The following is a 23,947-nucleotide window of genomic DNA, read 5'->3' as shown; positions in this document are numbered from 1 at the left end:
GCGCCAGCAGCCATGACCGTCCCAGGGCCAACGCCAGTAGCCAGGACCATCCAACAGCCAGCGCCCCTCGAACCTTCTAGGGCTCTGCTTCCCGAGCCTCCCAGGGCTTTGCCTCTCAAGCCTCTCGAGCCTTCCAGGGCTCCGCCTCTCGAGCCATCCAGGGCTCCGCCCCTCGAGTCACTCGGGCCTTCCAGGGCTCCGCCCCTCGAGTCACTCGGGCCTTCCAGGGCTCCGCCCCTCGAGTCACTCGGGCCTTCCAGGGCTCCGCCCCTCGAGTCACTCGGGCCTTCCAGGGCTCCGCCCCTCGAGTCACTCGAGCCTTCCAGGGCTCCGCCCCTCAAGTCACTCGAGCCTTCCAGGGCTCCGCCCCTCGAGCCTCTCGGGCCTCCCAGGGCTCCGCCTCTTGAGCCTCCCAGGGCTCCGCCCCTCAAGCCTCTCGGGCCTTCCAGGGCTCTGCCTCTCGAGCCTTCCAGGGCTCCGCCTCCAGAACCTCTCAAGCCTTCCACGGCGCTTCTCCCTGAGCCTCCTACAGCTCTGCTCTCCGAGACTCCTGAGCCACCTACGGCTCCGCCTCCCGAGCCTCCTACGGCTCTGCCTCTAAAGGCCCCTACGGCGCAACCTTCCTCGGCTCTGCCTCCTGAGCCTTCCTCGGCTCCACCTCCTGAGCCTTCCAGGCCTCCGCCTCTAGAGCCTCCTACGGCGCCACCTCCATCGGCTCCGCCTCCAGAGCCTTCCAGGCCTCCGCCTTCAAAGCCTCCTACAGCGCTACCTCCCTCGGCTCTGCCTCCAGAGCCTTCCAGAGCTTCGCCTCTAGAGCCTCCTACGGCGCCACCTTCCTCGGCTCCGCCTCCTGAGCCTTCCTCGGCTCCACCGCCTGAGCCTCCCTCGGCTTCACCTCCAGAGCCTTCCAGGCCTCCGCCTCTAGAGCCTCCTACGGCGCCACCTCCATCGGCTCCGCCTCCAGAGCCTTCCAGGCCTCCGCCTTCAAAGCCTCCTACAGCACCACCTCCCTCGGCTCTGCCTCATGAGCCTCCCACGGCTCTTTCTCCTGAGCCTCCCACGGCTCTTTCTCCTGAGCCTCCCACGGCTCTGCCTCCTGAGCCTCCCACGGCTCTGCCTCTTGAGCCTCTCACGGCTCCGCCTCCTGAGCCCCTCGAACCTTCCTCGGCTCTGCCTTCCTCGACTCCGCCTCCTGAGCCTTCCTCGGCTCTGCCTTCCTCTACTCCGCCTCCTGAGCCTCCCTCAGCTCCGACCCCTGAGGCCCCAGAGCCTCCCTCAGCTTTATCTCCAGAGCCCCTTGCAGCTCTGCCCCCAGGGTCTCCTGCGGCCTTGCCTGCGCCTCCTTCGGCGCCACCACCCAAGTCTTCGACTGCTCCGTCTCAGAAGTCCTCCTTGGCTCCGCCAGCTCCCCTAGTGGCCACTCTTCCTCCCAGGCCCCTTGAACCAGCCCTAGCCCTATGGCCACCTCCTAGGTCACCTAAACCTTTCCCTGTCCTGGAGCCACATCCCAGGTCCCCTGAACCGGCCCCTGTTCTGCGGCCATCTCCCAGACCTCCTAGACCTGTTCCTGCCCGATGGCCACCTCCCAGGCCCCCTAGACCTGTCCCTGTCTTGTGGCCGCCTCCCAGGCCTCCTCGAACTGTCCCTGTCCTGTGGCCACCTCCCAGGTCCCCTGAACCGGCCCTTGTCAAGTGGCCAGCCCCCAGGCCATCTAAACCGACCTCTGTCCTGTGGCCACCTCCCAGGCCCCCTGAACAGGCCCCTGCTCTACAGCCATCTCCCAGGCCTCCTAAACCTGTCCCTACCCGGTGGACGTCCCCCAGGCCACCCGACCTGGTTCCCTGCACACACCCCCAGAGACTGCTTACCTGCCCTTTGTGCCCCTATGGACTGTCTCATTGCCACTTTTGCCTCCTTGGACTGCCTAATTTCCCCTTGTGCCCCCTTGGTCTGTCTCCGTGTCCCTTGAGCCTCCTTGGTCTGTCTCCGTGTCCCCTGTGCCCCCTTTGGTCTGTCTGTTTTTCCCCTTTTCTGGCCCCTCACTCCTTGAACATTTGTTTATCCCTGCTATTTTTTCTTTTCTGTGTCTTAAGACCGTCTGGAATCCGGTCCTTTTGAGGGGGGATTCTGTAACGATTCCCCGTTGTCTGCCCTGTGTTCTCTGTCGCACTATCACGTTTATGTCATATTTCCTAGTCTGTTCTGTGTTTTCCGTTTCACCCGTCACCGTTCACGCTCCATGTCGCGTTTTCCTTGTTGTTCCCGGTCTCCCTCACTGCTTGCATTCATCATTGTTTTCACCTGTGTCTCGTTCAGTCTCCACTTTGTACGTGTATTTAAACCCTGATTCTTTGTTTAATCACTGTCGATCGTTGTTCGTATCCGGTATGTTGTCAAGCCTGATCTGTGTATCCTTTACCCGAGTTCCTAGTTCTGTTTTGTATTTTTGTTCCCTCGTGTGTAATCTGATTCATTGTGTTTTCAGTTGCCTGTTTTCCCATCGTGGACTTTTCTTTGTGTTTACCCTTTGATTTATTAAATGTTAAATAAAACCACGTTTGGATCCGCACCTCTTGTCCGTCTTATCCTGTGTCTACACTAGACGTTACATCTTTTAATAGACATGAACCCAAAGCTTTCATCTACACCACTATATTTTTGGATAAGGGTCAACTACAGTGCACAATGTTTTTTTAAAAAAAAAAGACCTCACGTTGCTTTTAAATGTGGCACAGTAAACTAATGGATATGTCTCTGCCTGCAAGACTTAAAGAGATATAAAGAGACATAATAGATATATAGCAAAAGTAGAAAAAGACAGACACTTTCAACATTAAAGAAATGTGCTTTTGGGAAAAAATGCATTGGCTGCAGGCTTCAGTAGCATCTTGAAAAATTCAGTGTGAGAGCTAAAATGGAGGAAAGATAGGGTGTGGGAGACGTTTATCGATCCTCTGCACTCTGAGTCTCTTCAGAAGCTGGTTAAGGGAATGAGATTTATCTTGACCCGTGAGAGAGTCTCAGGGATGAGTTGTCTGGTGTGAAGAAACTAGACAACAATACAGAGCAAGCTGTGAAATGAATCTATGTAACACCTCTCTATTACAGTAATGCTCAATCTGTCTTTTGGGTTTGTCACACTTGAAATTGTTCAACCCTGAACTACCGTAATCCCTGGTTATCTTTTCCATTTTTCATACTTTACCTTGGTTTAGTAAGTAATCCTGGGTTTTCAGGTTTCGAAACTTCACACTGTACATTTGTCAACTTGGGGTTAACGTTTGTATTTGTATGTTCACACAATGCATCCGATCCATGCTATATTTTAATTGTTGGCATATTACTGTACACTTGCATCAGATTCAAGAGTGCCACATTTTTTAAATGTTAAACTTTGAAAAATGCCTCTCAAGACTACCGTTTCATTTTGTTGTGCTCAGTCTAGCAGTTTTTGAACACAAGAATGTACTTTGTGTGAACGACACATATATTCCATATTTAAGAGGTTAATAACATTGATTGGTCAATTACAGCATGCAATAAGCAGGCAACCTGTTTTAAAACCTGTTTGTCTGTTTCTGTAAATGTCAGCACATAAATGGTGGTTGTTTGGCTTAAAGGAATAGTTCACCCAAAAAAGAAAATTAGTTGATAATTTACCCTCAGGCCATCCAAGATGTATCTGAGTTTCTTTCTTCATCAAACAGAATTAAAGGTTTTAAGATTTCATTTCAGGCCTCCTCCTTTAAACAATTTAAGTGAATGTAATACATTTTTGACAGTCCAAAATGCATATTTAGGGTGCATCAAAATAATCCACATCTCTGTTTATGGTTTAAGATGTGCCTCTGTAAATGGTGTTTATCGTGTCATTCGTTTTTCACTTTGCGTGTTAAGACTCATTTCCCATAAGTCCATGGTTCTGACTGTCCTCACTGTGACAGATTCAGAATAATTTTTTCATTTTCAGAGTTCATTCCAGCTTGTATCATTTCCTGTTTGGTCTGCCTCTATTTGATAAGAGATTGGTGCAAACTGCTTTATCCAGCTTGTGTTTTAAGAAGTCAAATTAACAAAGTTAATGTTTCTGTTTGGAGAATATTAGTCATTGTGTTGGAGTAGCAGAACTCTGGACAGATCTGCCATGATTTCAAACACTTAAGATTTGGTGTAGCTACATCAATTGGCATGCTCTTGTGTCCTTGACTTCTACTGACATACAGACAGGTGATGCTCTCTGTGTGGCCAAGACTTGGTGTGCATTAAAAAATGCACTCTTTCAAATGAAGAGCAAAACTGTAAAACATACCAGTCAACAGAAGTTTGTGTAAATACTACACACTATGTACATAAGAAGAATAGCACACTTGAGCAAAAAAGTAGCAAGGATTGGGCTAATTTAGGTCTATTTTATGCACTCTAGGACTGCACATAGGAGCAATTGTGGATCATACAGTATGGGGCAGATTAACAAAACTGTTGTGCCCCTTTTGCACTTAGTATTTCAGTGCAAAAACCTGTGCCTTATTCACTAACCACCAGCAATCTATTTTAGCAGGTGCAATCAGCACTAAAATTGTGTCTTTAGTATTAAAATGAAGTCATTATAACCTGGCATAATATCCAGATGTGCCGTGTAGTCAAGTGCACTTTCAGGATGTTAAAGAGATAATTCAGGTGTCTGAATCACAGTAGTGCAAGTCATAATGTACAGTCCCGACAGAGTGTGTCATACTGTATAACTGTGTTCTGCTGCATCCTCCACTGAATAGAGCTTAGAATCAGCCCTCGAGATCGGAATTACACTTTCAAATTGAGTTCTGCACACATTTTGTGGGTGCTCAACCACCACAGAGAATGCTTGCATATAACCGGCACTTTTAGCGGGCACAATTCTTTCTTAGTGAACTCCCCTATGTGTTTTGATGTCAGTCATAAATATAATTTATAAAACAGATAATTGGCTGGCTTTACATTTAGGTTGGATGTGCCATGTTCAAAGCCATTGTAAAATAGTCAACTTCCTCTCCACATTTTTTATCTATATACTGAATTAACTGTAAACGGCTAATAGCTTATAATTTATATTACTTGGTTATTACTATTATTATTAACTATTAATAATAGTATGTATTTTTGTGAAGTCTTTCATAATTTTGTTGTGTCTTGAGTTTTATAAAAGCAATGAACCATTTAAGCTTGTGCTATACAGTCATTTTACCACATTTAAGGGGTGTTGTGAGGGCATCTAATGGCTTATTGTTTAACCAAAATTAATAATGGAGGCAAATATACAGTGCTGTATTATGTAATCGGACAATATTTTCTTTTCCCTCTCTCTTTTTCCTCTACAGTCTACTGCTGTGCACCCGTCTCTCTGCGCTCTAGACGCCAGTGAAATGACATCTCTCCCTTCTCATTTTCCTCCTCTTCTGCTTCACCTTCCTCTGCCTGTTTGGTTTCTTCTCATCTGTTTCTGTATTCTGTTTCAGCTATTGCCCCTCTATGTTTAGTTCCCTAAAGCTTAAAGCAAGCCAACACCTGAGACTCAAGCAATTTTTTATTTGTCTGTAAATATAAGCCTTTTTGTATTATAACTGTTTAGCTTAAGAAATCTGGTGAAGGAACTGAAGCATACAGCATGGTCAGAGTTCGGCATCTGGCCTGAAGGGCTGCTCTTTATTTAACTATATTTAAGATGCTTAAATTGATCTTTGGAAATGGTTTGAGAGATATTAAAGCAAGTGATATAATGTTCACAGGTCAGTCACAGTTTTCAAACCTCATGCACACAGGTCATATAACAGAAACGATTTTTGTTTTATGCTGTTGCATGCTGGTTTGCTTCAGAAGAGAAAAAGAAGCATGTTCTCTTTTGTTTTAACTGTTAACTGTTCCTTTGTTCTATTGTGTTGATCAGTGTATTTGATGGTAAGTGAAGCAAAGATTTTCGTGATGTGACAAGAAAACAATTGAGAATAATATTGGCTGTGTTTACACATACTTAGCTTTGACCTAGCATGAAATGGTAAATGCTGTTTGGTTTACGGTTTTAACCTTACGTTTAACACACAGTTTTTAACCTTTTGACAGAATTTCAAAACAGATTTTAGACGCATTGTTTTAACATGCTTTAACTAAGGATCTGTGAGAAATATCTTTATTAAATGATTTCACAAGGTGTGTCTGTCCTGGATCTTTTATGTTCTTTTATTTAGAACACACTAACCTTATCTGAGTATGATAATTTTGCAACTGAATCCCCTTAAATGATCCTTAAAACAATTTAAACAACTTTAAAGCTTAAATAATACACAGGTTTGACAAAATAATTGATGTTAGTGCTTTGATAAAATTGATAAAAGTTTCATATTTCTGCCTATAAACCCTTCAACAATTGTCCCCATTCCCTCCCATTGTATAAGTGCCCCACTGTAACTTTGATTTTTGCTTTTTTAAAGAAAAGAAGTGAGTCAAATTATTTCTGTGGTAATCAACATTATGCCACAAATGCTATCAAATTAGCTCAACTTGTCTTAAACCCAGAATATTCCTTTAATATTTGCACGATTCACTAAAAATAATTGACAACAGATCTATTGACAAGACTGTCATTCAATTTTGAAACTAACACCATTTCTGTTAATCGGCCAATTAGGCACATTTATTTTGCATAAGTAATCTAAACATTTCCAAATATTGGCTAATTAATCAGCATGGCTCATATATTGGTCTATCGCTAATGATCATGCATAAGGTATTTTTAGTAGACCTGTTTCACTAAACATTTAGGCTAAGTGACAAGGGGTTGTTTTTGTTGTTGTTTTCTGTTTATTTTGTACGTTTACTACAGTACAATCTGCTAAGTGATTGTTAAATGTTATATGAAGAAAATGCTAATTTTCTATATTATAGTTTTGAAAAGCTTTATTAAACCATCACTGCAGGACATTACATAACTACATGCTATATTAAGTACCACAAGGTTCTATTCATTTCTTTGGAATTTTTAATTAAATGCTACTTATATGTAATTTGGTATGCATTTAATTCCAAATCACTCTAAAAATAAACCAAAGATTCAGTACAATTGAATACCTCTATTGTGCAATGATTTGTCCCCTGGGAAGATGTGGTTTACCGCAACTTAAGGTAGTTTGTTTCATTAGCACGCTGGCATGAAGGTGAGATCTTTGCATGGGTGTTTGTATAATCAAGACAATGCTACTATTTCAGTAATACTTGGAAAAAACAGGTACAGTCACTGGTTTGCAGTGTATGTGCATGAATGGGTGTATACTTTTAATAAATGAGGACCTATGCAAGCACTTGGTCATGTTTGGTGTGGGTTTAGTGACTCTAGAACTCACTGTGTGTTTGCAACTTGCATTTTTGACCTAGCAGTATGGGTTTTGGCTCTTATTTCATGACAACATCTATAATTTTGTGGTATGTGACACTGTTTACTCATGACACAAAATGCCATGTGCCACTAATCGATTGTGTGAGAGCGAGTCTCTGTGTGTGTGTGTGTGTGTGTGTGTGTGTGTGTGTGTGTGTGTGTGTGGGTGTGTGTGTGTAGACTCTGTGTGGTTGCAGCTGGCGTATATATGAGCTCTGCTGGGAAAGGGTTGGGAAAGCTTGTGAGTCACAATAAATCCAGGAACAGGCTTCTCCTCAGCTTAACTACTCAACCCAAACCTGAACACACACATTCACAAAGTGCTCTGAGTTTATCCAGAGGTCCCTCCTGTAAAAACCTACTTCCTTATCTCTCCTGTCTGTTAATAGCAATAGCAGATGATTATGTGAGTGATTTTAGGATTTGGATCAGTGGTTCTCAACTGGTTTTTCATCAGGACCCATATTTTACATTGGAGATCAAGTTGCAACCCAACATATTACTAAAGTTGTCGTACCAAAGTACACACACAAAAAAGAAAAATAGTCCAACATTAAAATGTATTAATATTATTAAGAACTGCTCAGGCCCAACAATAGGAAAAATTGTTAGCATGACTTAAGGAAAGTTTACAATAGGAAATAAGAAAGTTAATAATTTTGTAATTGCATAAACTGCAATCTAATGCTTAAAACAAACACCAGGCTAATTATTGTATTAGTATTAGCCATATAGCCATGTGACAGATGAATTTTTATTTACCCTATCCTACCTTTGGTGAACAAGACAAATATGCAATGCAGTTCTACTGGTATGTACAGATAAAAAGAGCTACTATATTTACACAATATCACAATCACAATTGTGCTGTTGTTCCGTGTAACAAAATGACAGTGATTCAACTGTGATTCAATCAACAAGTATTAAATAAATTGAGCTTCAGACAAACATGGCTAGATAGTTTGTCCATTTTCTTCTCTGCCAGCTAAAATAGTTCAAGCACAACTCTTCTCTGTTCTAATGCTCTTCATGGTTTTGAACAAGTGGCGTTTCATTTGTAAACGAATCAGTATTTTTTAACTAATGGTTTTAGTAAACAGATTTTTCTTGTTCATTTTGGTGGTGAAAAAGACTTTGTTTTTTATCAAACCATTTGAGTCAGTGATTGAATGCTCACTCGTAAATTAAAATATGCTCATTTGTCTGGCATAAATATGCAGTCTCCAGAAATGGCCACTGTTCGAATCAGTGAATAAAATCAAAATAAACAATAAATCAAAATCCCTATTACTGTTTGGAAAGCCATTAACACGGAATAGCGGAAAGAGACAAATAGAGAAGCATCCCAGTGCTTTTGGACTGTATATCAGCACTCTTGGAATACTGTTCGCACAATCAGATTCAAGGAATGGAACAAGCTATTGTATAATATATAATAATGTATAAACTGTCTAGATTACTAGATTAGATAACTAGATTTGTACTTTTTCTGAAGAAAATGTGTTTGGTGCTTGGCCACGCAAAGCTCGATGCTACGATGCATTGGTGTTGTGGTTAGTTGCCATTGCATTGCTCTGTAGTTGTTAGGGTCTTGTAAGTGGTTGCTAGAACAATGCTGGGTGATTGCTTACTGTCTCAAGCCAAAATATTGATTCTAAATAGTAATAGCACACCTTTTCTCAAAAAGCTTCATTATTTAAAGTATCATTCATGAACATAACACAAACAAGTTCAAGGGTTGAGTTAAACCCTGACGTTTAAAACTTCAGGTAAGGGTTTCGTTCAAATCCCTAACCCTGAGTATGTGCCGTAGTAATGGTGATGCATGCTTTATGGGTTTGCAGTGACATGAGGTTGAGTAAAAGATGAGAGAATTGTCATTTGTTGGATGAGCTTTTTTATTTGTTTTCATCAAATAATTATGAAAACAAATGTACGACTGCTTGCAATCTTATATTTGTCTTTGTTCGATGTATCATAATTTCCCCTCCATCCTGTTCTTTGCAATGTGCATGCTTACACAGAATGTGTGTACATGCACTTTCTGAACTCATCTGTGTTCTTGTGGTTCTGGTGACAGATTTTCCAATCTGATGTACCATCATCTAGACAATGTCGCTTTATCTCCTCTCTCAGCCTGGCTGCATTCAGCTCATGAGATTGTGTCAAAGAAGACCGCAGAGCAGGAGATGGAGACGGTGTCTGTGGCTAGCAGTGAGAGTTTTGCAGACCAGGGCTATGCAGCATCAGAGGGCATGGCTGAGGTTCTGGTGTCTCCATCTGACAGGATCCAATCTGCATCACCTGTGGACATAATTTCTTGTAACAGTGGCTCAGCTCTGCCTGTGGAGCAGTCCAAAGACTCTTCCAGTGACAGCGATGAGGGCTGTGCAACCTGGGGCTCCAGACAAAGGTATACACATGTGATGCACACTTTCAAATGTTTTCTTCAGCAACAGACGTTTACAATAAACAAAAACCTCTTTACAAAGGTAATACTGCCATTATATGTATTTTTTTTAACTCCTTGTGATATTTCCTGCTGGAAAATCCAGATAGATTTGGCATGAGATGGTTTTTGGAACAAAGAAGGTGGTTTGTTGCTGTTCCAAGATGGTCTACAAGTTCAGCCAGGTTCCCACCTTTTGGTAGTGAAGCTGGTTAACCAACTAAAACAGCTTGGTCCAGACTGAAACTAGCTAACACCTCAAAGCCAACATGAAATGGCATTTGTAACCATTTTTGACTTGCGTAATATGATGTATTTTGTAGAACAATATATTCAGTTAGAAAAAGAATAAAATATGTAGGTCAGTATTTGATTTTATTAGCCTTGAATTGATTAGATCATGAAAAGTGGGCATTACATTTTTAGTTCATGCTGACTTTAGACTGGTTGTAACTTGATTTTTCAGAAGGGACTGGTATAAAACAATAAAAAAGAAAGACTCATGGCTCTGAAACATGTTACCCATACATTTGAATTGGAACTGTTTTCAACATAGTTTCAGATACGTTGTTTCTAAAGAGCCTAAATGCACTACATTATTTGGACTCCTAAAACTCATATAGATCTATCCTTTTATTGCTTTTTTATTCCTCGACTGGACAGCCATCAAAAGCTCTCCCAGGCAGAGTGGGGACAGAGCGGAGGATTTATCTCTCTCATTCTGTCTGTTTACCACCATCGATTCATTCCCACATTTCAGCCAGACTCACGTTTATACATTTTCCAGCCAGCCAGTGTTCTTCCAGGGCTGACAGTGGAGTCTGGCTTTTTAAAACTTTGCTTTATGGAGCTGAAAGTGCTGACTATGATCTAGATGTATATGAGCAGAGCCCCCGCCTAAGCCTGCAGACTAGCCTCCAACTCATCGCTCCAGCTCTGTCTCCAAATTGTCTTCTTGACTCCATACTGTCTTCTCACACTGCCTTACTTTTCCAGGAAAGGGCTATTCGTTTTTCACTCGGTCATCTTTAAAAGCAGGGTCTGGTCTTTACACCTCACTTAAACAGTTTGCAGTACCTGGTGAATGTATTTAAAATAAAAAATAAAAATAGAATTTGTGTCAAGTGCAAAAAGGCACTTAAAAAAAGTATACAGAAAAATTATTTTACAGACTCAATCAATCTAACTCTTATGGAAATTGGTGAAGACAAGGACAATCCATATTGTTGATTAAAACAACTCTAAATCTGTATAGCACTGGACAAACTGTTCCTTTTCTAATCGTTTACTGTAGTTCAACATATTTTTGTGTATTTTTACCAAGGAAACTGGCTCATCTCGTATTCCGATGCTGCAAGTGACACAATGACCTGCCCTGTTTGTCACAAATAGGCATGTACAAAACCAGCTTAATAATTCCATTGTCTAAGGGACACAAAAAGACAGTTTCATGATTATTAAAAATATTTATGGCTAATACTTTTTTGTCCAAACATTACTTTTGTAAATAAAATAGATTATTATAGAAGAACAGGGAGCCCTACAACTTATAGCATGGCCCCCACAGACCATTACTGAACATTGAGTCAGTCTGGTATTAAATGAAAAGATAGAAGGAATTGAGACAGGTAGATGAACTGTGGCAAATTCTCCAAAAAGCTTGGAATACCCTATCTGCCAACACCCAAGAAAAACTGTGTCCAGGAGTACCTAGGAGAACTGGTGCTGTTTTGAATGCAAAGGTGGCCACATCAAATATTGATTTAGCTTTTTTTATGTTTACTGGACTTTGCATGAAATTAGTTGATAAATGAAAACTCTTTATGGCATTATTTTTGAAGACATCTTACTGTGCAACATTTTTCACCAGTGCCTAAATCTTTTACACTGTACTCTATGCCACATTTTTCACCTGCAGTATTTCTATAAGAGAAATAGGCTTTCTAAAAGTTGTTTATGTCTATTGCCTTGTTGCGTTTTACAAATGCCCAACCAGCTGAGATGTTTTATTCACTTATTCCAAATAGTGGGAAAACTCAGCGAGGACATCAGCCAATCAAGAGACAGAACCCCTATGAAGAGGACTCAGAGATCACCGCTCAGATGCACCTAACCCTAGCCGATTTAGATGCAAATCTGGCTGGTAAGTTACTTATGGATAACAGCTGGCAGAACATCTTCAGCCAAGGAATATTTTGAAACACTCAGTTGTGCTTCTTTAGTAATTGATCATAACTCTTCTTGTTTTCTTAATGGAACCAGTCTTTAATATGATGTTTAATAGCAATTGTCAGAAATAAAGTTTATTTAGACTTGATAACATGCACAATTTTGCCTTATAAATGCCTAAATTACCCGAAAACTGTGTTTTTCCTGCATATTAGACATTAATCAGTCAGATGGAGCACCTGTTTTTGTAGATGATGAAATCCCACTGTCCATAGTTGACATGGACATTCCAGTTACAACCATTGACGAAGTTCCTGATAATGACCGATTCAGCACAAGTGAGTGTGAGGCGGCGTCATTGTGCAGCAATCAAAACATCCTCAGCCAACCGTGTACACCATGCAAGGCGATCCAAAACAAAAACAACAATGCCTGTCTGACAGAGCAGAAAAGTTCATCTTCAGCCAATCAGAAGCAGTCCCAAGACATTAAGCTATTAGACATTGAGAAACAAGTGAGTCCATCTTCAACTACTCAGAAGTGGTCACAAAAGAATAAGCTCACAGATGATAAGGAACAGAAAGTTGTCTTAATCCCTGACACTAAGTGTAAAGCTGAAACTGAAGACCTAAAGAGCAAGAAAGACATTGTATCTCAGAAACATCCAAGTCCTGTTTTATATTCTACAATTCAAAGTATTCAAAAGATTCCTGAGGACAGACTACAGCCTGCACCTATGGTCCAAAGACATAGCACAGAGACTACTAATGAAGACACAAGACCTACAAACAGAGCCCCTGCAACTCAGGGTAAAATCACCCAGAGTTCCTTCTCTCGGTTTGGAATGAAAACATTCACAGTCATTCCTCCCAAGCCAGCTGTGTCCCAGACTACCAAGCCTGTGGGCTCTCCAGTCATAGGTGCCATTAAGATTGATGAACAGGGCAACATGGTTGCAAAAAGGCTGATTACTACGCCCTCAGAAAAACACGGCAGCCCTGAAGGGGTCACTAGTGCAACAGAATCCTCACTGTTAAAAGCCAAATCTTTCTGGAGCTCTGCAGAGAAGCAAGACCAATCAACTACCACCAACCAAGGACCCATGATGAAGAATAGGGAAGCTGATGTGTTTAAACCTTCAATTGAATCTGGAGTCTCTAAACGTTCGGAGAATTCACGTATTGAGGAAGCACCCAAAGAGACCATTATGTTGGAAAAGAACCCCATATCTGTAGTGGCAAGTAAGCCATCGATCCCAGAGTCTGTAGGGAATTCCAATTTCACAGCTAAAAAGCGAGATCTGTCTTTTCTTAAACCCTCCAGAAGAACATCTAGCCAATATGTAGCTTCAGCCATTGCTAAAAACAATTGCTTTACCAACACTAAAATAAATACCATTCTGGAGCCAACAGAGTCCAATGTTGGTTTTCAAAATCTACCCATCTATCAAAGGTTTAATAATGAGATTAGACCTACAAACACACTTCCAATGGGGTCGTATAAGCCTGCTACCACTTTCAAACCTACAGAAAGTTCAGTGCCTTCTTTTGGGGACCCTAAACACCTGCAAAATTACCCCAGTCATGCTGTGGAAAAGCCAAGTTCTGAACGGATTAGTAGTATTGAAAAAGGCATTCTGCATGGGGAAGACAAAACCAAATTTGTGGACTCACAACCCATATATAACAAAGTCCAGCCTTCAAAATGTATGTCCACTCATATTAAATCCTTTGAATCCTCTTCAGAAGAAGCCACATCAGTCAATACGTTATCAGACATCTCCTTACCTCGACAGATGCCAACAGACACCATATGTCCACCACTTTCAAAGAAGCCAGAGTTAAACAAATCAGATATTCTGTCTGAAGCAAACCAGGGTAACATGTTTGGACCAGTTAAGAAGATCAAACCTGTTGTTTTTAAGCCTGTCCAGAAGGAAACTTCTCTCCATAACTCACTAATGGAGGCCATTCAGTCTGGAGGGGGGGTTGAATGCCTCAAAAAGGTAAAACTGAGATTCACAGCAAGTATTGTATTGCACAAGTGAAATTATCACCTTTTTTTTAGAACATCCTTATAAGATGGAATGGTTTTGCCAAAAAATATACAAAATAATTCCTTGAAGGAAAATGATTGGAATTTAAAATCTTGCTTTTTTGTGTCCAGGTATCTGATTCTTCTAGCAGTTATACTGTTAAGAAGCCATCTTTCGTTAATGTTGAGAATGAGCATTCTGCACTTTTATCTGAGATAAAAGCTCCAAGAAACTCTGCCAGACTGAAGAAGGTAAACTAAATATTTGTCAGACTTACACAACTTACAACAAATACAAATATAATGTCAATGCTTGCAGTGTAGATAGCTTTGTTGATTATAAAGGGAGCAATCTAGTTTTGTTGTATCATATTGCATCCATCAGTTGCAGTGTAACCACCGTGTTACCTGAGCTCATTTATTTGCATCATCTTCCACCAATTATGCTTAATAACCCGACAATATATAAGGTCATGTAAACCCTTTAAGTGGCTTTCCATTTTTGAGGTAAGGCAATAAATGGGGTAAAAGCAAATAACAACTGGCACACATAGATTTCTGCCCATTACCCCAAATTTGCATTGCATGTAAACTCCTTTACCAATGTCCTTACCGACTCTTCTAATGTGTAAATGTGTTTGTAACACGGAAGGGCAAGGAGGAGGCGAGAACCGGCTTGTCAATATAAATGATAATTTAATTAAACTCAAACCAAAAGCACACAAACATAAACACACGACGGACATGCCCGTAATTCTCTCTCTCTCTCGAACCATCGTCACCGGCCGCCTTTATCCCTCGCACGCCTCATCAGGCCGATTGGTTACCGGGCGCGCGATATTCCGACCCGACCCGGCCCCGCCCCCCTCCACTCCACAGTGTTACATGCCTGTTTACATTTTGATGTTAAAAGCAGAGAATTACCAACATGTCTCATGAAAAAGCTTTTTTTTATGCATTGTGATTTTTAAATAAGCTGGTTTTTGGTAGTTATCAGCGTAGCCCTATTCAGACATGATTTGTTTTCCTGACAACTGTCTGAACAGTAATTATTATATCCAAATAAGCAATGTCCCTAGAAATTGCAGAGATGTGTTTGTCTACTGCATTTATAAACTGACGTCACGTGTAACTGCCCCAGCAGTTAATGTACAGCTGTGCTGATTATTTATGCAGTAAATGTGAAACATGATCATATACTGTATCTGCACAATGCTGATTTAACTACATGTAGTTTGGTTGTGCTCATCAGTGAACTATTGCATTGTTGCTTTTAGACCAAATCAGGAGCAGCTAAGGAGCTAGAGCAGCACAGGAAGGCTGAGGAGGAAAGAAATCTCCAGAGAGATATGATCTCACCTACTCCAACCCCTCCTCCAACTTTTGTGGCACCCCCACCTCCAGCCTTTAGACCTCCCCCACCTCCTGCTCCAGCTCCAGCCAAGCCACCTCTAGTGCTGCCCACTGGGGGGAAACCTGAGGTGGCCCGAGAGGCTCTTCTGGAGGCCATCCGCTCTGGCTCTGGAGCACAACGACTGAGGAAGGTAAGCCTGTATCCAAAGTATAGGGAATAACAATGATTCTACGCTAACTGTTTCAAACCAAAATTTTCTATGAAAAGTTACAATTATTGGTAACACTTTAAAATGAGTTTCAATTTGTTAACATTAGTTAACTACATTTGTTGACATGAATAATGATAAACAGTATTTTTATAGCATTTGCTAATCTTAGATGATGTTAATTTCAACATTTACTAATATATTTTTTTTTATTAAAAGTATATGTTAACATCCGTTAAAAAAATGTGAACAATAAACAGGTGTGTGTTTACTAATTAACATTAACCAAGAGTAATACATTCTGTTTAAAAATAGTGTTCATTGTTAATCCATGATTTGTAATGCATTAACTAATGGTAATAAATGGAACCTTATTATTGTGTATCCGCATTATTCTTCTATAAGTATCTGATATAAGTGTTAACACAAAAGATATTAACATACATGACTCATAAATCATTATTATTCCATATGAATAAAAATTGAAATTTAAACTGTACTTTCGAGTAAACTTTTCAGTTATTCAGTCACTAAATTAAGAATAATATGATTTGGGATCCACATCATAATTACAACATATATGTCAAAGCAATTTTTTCTTGGATAAATGGCACAAAAATAGTATAACTTCAGGTTTGTCATTTCACAGGTACCTGTCACACAGACAAGAAGGCAAGTGAATGGGAGACTTGGCACCATTCAAGCAACATCACCACTTTCTCACGGACACTAGAAACTTTCACTGGATCATTGTTTGGGTTTTCAGTAAATCCATAGCCAAATCTGGTGTTTGGGCATTTATGCTAATGCTTTTGCAGATAATGCTAACACAGTCTTCAGAGCCTTCTTTATTTATTGTGATATGCTGCTTCACATCTGTGCCAATACTAATTTGCTTAGATTCAGGCAGTTTGTGTCCTTCTACTGACATGCTAATGATGACGTTGAATTTCTTGGTTAATGCTGCTAGCAGTTTAATATTGTTTTTTCATGAAAGTCTGCCTGACATCAATATCTTTATCATTACCATACCTGAATATATTATGCAGGTATTTTCTGTTGAATCACAGTATAAGGTGGCTGCAGTTAAATCCACCTGCAATAGTCATTCGCAAGTATGTTAAACCAACATATTTTTATTAAATTTTTATTTTACAAAGTTTTTCTCTTTAAATGTTTAGTTTCACAATTATCAGTGCTTTCAGAATGATCATTAGAGTTCTTTACTGGTACAGTTCTTGACCATATTAATTGTTTTTGAACCATTGTAGATACACAAGCTGCATGTTTGACAAATACAAATGCATCTTTAAAAATCATTTTCTAAAGCAAATTTTTAAAACACTTGGTTGCCTTATAGGTACTAAATTACATGGTTAAGACATCATTATAATGTAATCAATGCATTCTCACTAAGCTACTAGACAATTGTGATCTTAACTAGAGCTGTCATGGTTCTTCAGATTCATTGTATGTCATTAAGAAAATTATACACTTCTAGAATGTATAGCAAATTGTTTAATATATTCACACAAGTTGTAAATCTTATGTTGTTGTCATTTAGTACTATATAGTATATGACAGACCTGTAAGGTTGTAATCTATTTGAATCAATGACTTGTGTATATACAAGTCAAAAGTTGTATATTTTGTAAAAAAAAAAAAAAGAAAAGAAAACAAATATATACATATATATATGTACATACATACACACACACACACACTACCAGTCAAATATTTTGAAACACACTCATTCTTTATTAGGGCCCAAGCACCGAGGTGCAAGGATCCTATTGTATCTGCTCTGTTTATTATTATTTCGTATTCTTTTTTTCTAAAGTAAATTGCATTTTTGAGGGCCTAAACATAAAACTTTGGGCACGCGCCAGAAGTGGCGAAAATGTATCTGATATGGTTTTCAGAATGAGGTGTGGCAAAATGGCTCGATAGCACCACATACAAAAATTCAACATTGTGCGCCTCGCGCTACGTTTCACCTACATGTACTAAACTCGGTACCTACTAATACGTTTCTAGGCTCATGTTAAGGAATTATGCCCTAAACTCAAAAGAAAGTCAGCCATTGTGATTTTTCTCTCCAATTTTTTCTCAGTTTTTGCCATTTCCAGGCCTTGAACTTTAACGAACTCCTAGAGATTTCATCGGATCGACATCATATTCTGTCAGTCTAATCTAAAGGCCTAGGCAATGCTAAATTGTGAAGCTTCTGAGTTTTCACTGTGCAGCGGTGACGTTCTGACTATGTTCGATGTTTCATCATGAAACAGGAAGTTGTTATAACGCATATATACAATGTCCAATCTGCACCAAATGTCACACATGTCAAAACAACCACCATGAGGCATCGGTGATAGTATTTATTTCACCTCTAGAGGCCGCTCTCATGCGGTATAATGACAGCGCGACCTTCTCAGCTGCTCCAGCACCGGACACAATAGGGGGGAAATTATCGGTGGGGATTTTTGCCGATAACCGATAGTTCCAGAAATTGTTATCGTGCCGATTAATTGGCAAAACTGATATATCAGTCGACCTCTACTCGAAAGATCGTGAAATTTTGCACACACCTCAAAAGTGCCGAAAATGTACATCTGATACAGGTTTTAGAATGAATGTTGCAAAATGGCTCGATAGCGCCACCTGCAAAATTTCAACGAAGCAGCACGCCAACTTTCACCTACATGTAAGAAAATTGGTAGGCATATGTAACATGTCAACAAGTACAAAATGTCTCTTAGAGCCATATCCTAAACCTAACAGGAAGTCAGCCATTTTTATTTTTCTCTTAAAACAAACTCATCCTAGAGATTAAATCAGATCAACATCATATTCGGTCAGTCTAATCTAAGGGCCTTTGCCATGCTAAACAGCAAAGCTTTTGAGTTTTCTTTGAACGGCATGTCCATGGCTGCCTGACAATGCTTTTGCATTAAAAAGGAAGTTGTTGTAACTCAAACATACAATGTCCAATCTGCCCCAAACTTCACATGTTTGATAACAGTCCCGGCCTACATGCCAAAATATAAGTTATAGTCATAGCACCACCTACTGGCAACAAGATGGGACATTTTTTGATGTATAGTTGTAAAAGACCTCAGGAAAAATGAACTTTCCAGTCAGAAGCAGCTGAAGTAGGCCTACTAAACAGCCTGAGAAAAATGTGTTGTCTTGTTTAAATATCTGCTGTGATATAAGATTCTGTCAGGCTATATATCATTATTCTGATGTTATTTCCATTTCTTTGATCAAATTTGTTGTGAAATAAAAAGCCTTTACCTCCTTAACTCTCCTGTCCTCTCAGAATTACATGCAAATACATGACCTGAAAAATGAAATGCATTATAACATAAAAAGTGCTACAAAAATTGTATGCCTTTCCCCTGGCACAGCAGCCCCAATGTGCACCAGGGTGTGAGGGCCCGTTCATCGCTGCTTGTAGCTATAATTCTAATTTTTATTTTCACATTTTAGAATAATAGTAGTCATCAAAACTATGGAATAACATGAATGGAACTATGGGAATTATGTTGTGACTAAACAAAATCCAAAATAAATCAAAACTGTTATATTTTAGCATCTTTAGCATCATCAACCTTTGACTAGATTTTGCAGACATGTACTCTTGACATTTTCTCAACCAACTTCTTGAGGAATCACCCTGGGATGCTTTTTAAACAGTATTGAAGCAGTTCCCATCTATGTTGGGCACTTACTGTCTTCTTTTCTTGATCATTTGGTCAAAGTCATCAATGAAATGTTTTTTTTTTTCTATTAAATTTTAGTTTTATGATAAAATAAATTAATATGGCGGCACAATTATATTTTTGCCTTCAAAACTAATTACAAACATTTATGCCTTCAGATGAAAAGATTTTTTAAGATTACGAGAAACATTTCTGTTAAGTGTTTCAAAACTTTTGACCGGTAATGTGTGTTTTATATATATATATATATATATATATATATATATATATATATATATATATATATATATAAAACATATATATGTAATGTGTGTGTGTGTGTAAAACATATATATGTAATGTGTGTGTCTCTGTGTGTGTGTGTATATAACATATATATTTAATGTGTGTGTGTGTGTGTGTATATATATATATATATGAGACACTTAATACAGTTTCAGATTTGATACTACAGCATTAGTGTAATGAAGAGATTTTCACATTTTTAAATAATACTTTTGAAATGTAAAATGTTGCTTTTTTTGATTGCAGCACAAACTGAATCGAACTTGTAAATCAATAAACTAATTCTGACTTATCATTGGCGTCTTCCTTTTTAAATTACTTGCAGAATTTTTTTGAGGAAAGACAAATTGCAGGCATACACTCCAAAATAAATGCATTCATGCTGGATTTTCTTCATAAACTGCTTAAAAATGTGTCAGGAAACTATGATCCCCTTGTCATTGTTTAGTCTGGGTGCTTAAGGCATTGCTTTTTCTTATATATGTTAGTCAAATCACTGCATTTTTTAAGCTCATTAAATAAAATATAAACATTCTGGAATTGCCAAGCTGCAACCCCTAGTGGTCAGGAGTCAAAAGAACACAGAAATACAACTAAGAAAATGAAATGTACAAAGTTCACAGGCTGAAATGTACCATATTACATTTGTATTTCATGCCAGTTTAAATTGTTATGATAAACGACTAAACGAACTAAAAACGTTTCAACATAATGTTAAATGTCATCCTGTGACCAGTCCTCTTGCTTCTTAACATGTTTACATTGTAAACATTATGTTTGGTACCTAAAAACAATCTGTCTCCTATGTTAGAGGTTCTCACTAAAAACAGCTTGACAGCATATAGAACAGCATTTTAAAGCACTAATATGTGATTTTGTAGGTTCATCTGCAGTCAGGACAAACTGGCTAGTCATGCAAAACTATACAGTACATCTTGCAGCATGTCTCCGTTTATTGCTCAACTTGTTTATCTTGTTCCCTGGCTGTCTCTGACAACAGGTCTGACATATAATTGGGCAATTGCATGAATCTGTTGCATTATCCATATGATGAACAGACTGTGACAAATAGTCTGTCATGCAGCCGATAAGCCTTCCTGGCATGGGTAATCATAAGATTGATTACACAAAATTGAAAATGGGGAGCACCTCTTTTTGCTCAGGCTGATGTAAAGATAAGTATTAACTGTAAATCGATTGGATAAGGACCCCTGACAAGACTTACTAACACTTCAAGTCACAAATCTTTATTTTTTTTCTAGCACCAGATGTATTCATTATCTGACGCATCGATTTTGAGTACTTTTCTGAAGAGCAGATGAGTTGAAACAGGTGCTTGATTAAGGGGATATCCAAATTGTGTACTGTTGTATCCTCCAGAAACAGGGTTGGGAACCACTGGTTAACAGGTCATGGTTTGGTTTCATCTTAATACTCATCCAGACTTCTGTTGAAAGGCAAAACCAAACCAGGGGGTTATGAGGTTATAATAAAGGTAGAGACTCATTTACTGGCAATGAGCAGATCAGTCTGACTTGAAATGGATGACCACATCAGTGAATTCACTCATCTCAATGAGACACACATAAACATCTTAGTGAGTCCATTTCTTGTAACTGGAATGAATTATGGTTTTAATAAAATAAGTAATAACAGAATTTCTTAAGATATTATAAACCAACAAGCTATTAATACACATTTAATTACAGAGAGTCTTATGAGCCATCTCATGACTTCTTCAGTGTATATCATTTATAATTTGCAGTTCCACTCGACCCAAGTAGGTATAGCTGCAAGCTGAAAGAGGGCGGGATTGCTCCAAGGAGTTTGTACCAACTCCAAAAGTGGGCATCACTGGCACTCATGTATAGGGTGAGGGGAAAGGGTTAGGTTAGGGGCTCCCTATAGCTTTGTTGGCAGTTTGGAGCTTCCACCACTTTTTGGAGCTCTGCCTGCAGCTATATCCTCCTCACTCGATCCACAACATAAAATAGCATTTCTGTCATTTGTTTTCGTATTTTAATATGATATTACATATTTTGGCAGAGCCCATGTGCTCTGAGGGTTGTGGGCAGGAGGGTAGAGTACTGTCTGTCCTTGGGCAGGCCACTCCTCTCTCTGATGGGGTAGGTAATCCCCTCTACAACGGGTGGCAGTAAATTCTTCCCCTCCCACAATCCCTCTGTTTGTCAGAATTCCGGTTTGTTTGTGGCCATTCTGATATGTGTTTCGAAACTTAAAATGACTGTTTACTTCCAAACCAGGGCAGCCATTAGTAAAGGAAAACTAACTCTATAGAAAAGAGATCAAAGTCACACTTATGTATTATATACACAACATTAAAACCACTGACAGTTAATGTCAATTACATTTATTATCTTGTTACAATGGCACCTGTCAAGGGGTGGGATATATTAGGCAGCAAGCAAACAGTTCTTGAATTTCATGTGTTGGAAGCAGGAAATATGGGCAACCATAAGGATCTGAGCGACTTTGACAAGGGCCACATTGTGATGTCTAGATGACTGGGTCAGAGCATCTTCAAAACACCAGGTCTTGTGGGGTGTTCCCAGTATGCAGTGGTTAGTACCTACCAAAAGTGGTCCAAGGAAGGACAACCGGTGAATCGGCAACAGGGTCATGGGCACCCAAGGCACATTGATGCGCATGGGGAGCGAATGCTATCCGTATAGTCCGATTCCACAGAAGAGCAACTGTAGCACCATTTTCTGGAAAACTTAATGCTGGCCATGATAGAAAGGTGTCAGAACTCAGTGCATTGCAGCTTGCTGCGTAGCCACAGACCGGTTAGAGCGCCCATGCTGACCCGTCCACCGCCAAAAGTGCCTACAATAGGCACATGAGCGTCAGAACTTTACCATGGAGCAATGGAAAACAGTGGCCTGGTCTGATGAATCACGTTTTCTATTAGATCATGTGGACGGCCGGGTGTGCATGCGTCATTTACCTGGGGAAGAGATGGAAGCAGGATGCACTATGGATGGGAAGAAGGCAGACCGGCGGAGGCAGTGTGATGCTCTGGACAATGTTCTGCTGGGAAACCTTAGGTCCTGGCATTTATGTGGATGTTACTAAAGATTGTTGCAGACCACATGCACCCCTTCATGACAACGGTATTCCCTGATGGCAGTGGCCTCTTTCAGCAGGATAATTCGTCCTGCCACACTGAAAAAATTGTTCAGGAATGGTTTGAGGACTTGGCATCCAAATTCCCCAGATCTCAATCCGATTGAGCATCTACGGGATGTGCTGGACCAACAAGTCCAATCCATGGAGGGCCACCTTGCAACTTATAGGACTTAAAGGATCTGTTGCTAACAGCTTGGTGTCAGATACCACAGGACACCTTCAGAGGCCTTGTGGAGTCCATGCCTCAACAGTTCCGAGCAGTTTTGGCATGAGGGTAACCTACACGATAGTAGGCAGGTGGTTTTAATGTTGTGGCTGATTGCTGTATACTTGCATCATAAGAAAGAGATGAATCAGTATTGTCTATCATTTATAGTGAAGAGGGGAAGAGGGTCAGCACGTATTCTAATGTGGTCATTCCATAAAAAGACGTTTGAACAGTGGAGGTCATATGTGTTTATACATCATTTTAGAGACAAAACAGGATATAATAATATTGGTTGAATCACTAACCCTAAAACTACTCATGTATTGCTTACAATGAAATAAGGCATAGATCTGCTCCTCAGGTAGGTGAGGAAAGTGATGATTTTTTATAATTCTTTCACTATATCTTCACTTAAAATGAGCAATCACACAACGGCTCACATGATGTAAGCTAATAGGCCATTTGACATGTAATCGGGTAGCCAATCAACTTGGGTACTCTCTTTGCCTAACATTTATATTTTCCCAGTTTACAAGCCAGTTTCACTGCACCGCACTGAGAGTGTGTTCTCTGAAGCCTTCCAGCTCCACCTGTCTACATCTGCTACATGTGTGTTGTATTTAAGTCTAATTGTGCAGCAGCATGTCATACATGCTTGATGCGGCATGTCTTGTGTTTTATTTGTTTTTTTCAAATGTTGCAGCAGCATGACTGCATGCTTGACTCAGCATGTCTGTGTAGGTTCTAGCTGTAGCAAGTCTCCATACTTGCTCTGCAGCAGCATAGCATAGTCCGCCAATATCCTTTATATCTATCATTGCACATACACATGCTAAATCTTTCCGAGAGTTATGACTGAGATAAGCTTAAACGTGCACTCAGGAACATTTCTGTCTATGTTCGCTGCCACATAGCGTATATGTAGCATCATAATGCAAAGACAAAAGTTCTTACCGATGACTT

At 40.0% G+C, this 23,947-nt stretch overlaps 1 protein-coding gene across 5 annotated transcripts in view; it reads left to right on the top strand.

Moving 5' to 3' along the window:
• The window catches only part of cobl (cordon-bleu WH2 repeat protein), a 132,748-nt gene extending 113,179 nt beyond the window's left edge, over positions 1-19,569 (top strand). For 4 of the 5 annotated variants that reach the window (XM_052143766.1, XM_052143764.1, XM_052143762.1 and 1 more), the window contains 6 exons: positions 9,539-9,815; positions 11,879-11,994; positions 12,236-14,025; positions 14,187-14,306; positions 15,332-15,598; positions 16,266-19,569. In XM_052143766.1, the coding sequence (XP_051999726.1) occupies positions 9,539-9,815; positions 11,879-11,994; positions 12,236-14,025; positions 14,187-14,306; positions 15,332-15,598; positions 16,266-16,349 (2,654 nt within the window). In that variant the 3' untranslated portion in view covers positions 16,350-19,569. The remainder of the gene's footprint in view (positions 1-9,538; positions 9,816-11,878; positions 11,995-12,235; positions 14,026-14,186; positions 14,307-15,331; positions 15,599-16,265) is intronic. The other variant, XM_052143763.1, reaches the window with a different exon arrangement.
• The last annotated feature ends 4,378 nt before the right edge of the window (positions 19,570-23,947 follow it).

This window comes from Xyrauchen texanus, chromosome 15 (genome assembly GCF_025860055.1).
Source record: "Xyrauchen texanus isolate HMW12.3.18 chromosome 15, RBS_HiC_50CHRs, whole genome shotgun sequence".
In the NCBI taxonomy this organism is placed as follows: Eukaryota; Metazoa; Chordata; class Actinopteri; order Cypriniformes; family Catostomidae; genus Xyrauchen; species Xyrauchen texanus.
The sequence above is the reverse complement of the archived record's forward strand: the minus strand, read 5'-3'. Positions and strand labels throughout refer to the sequence as shown.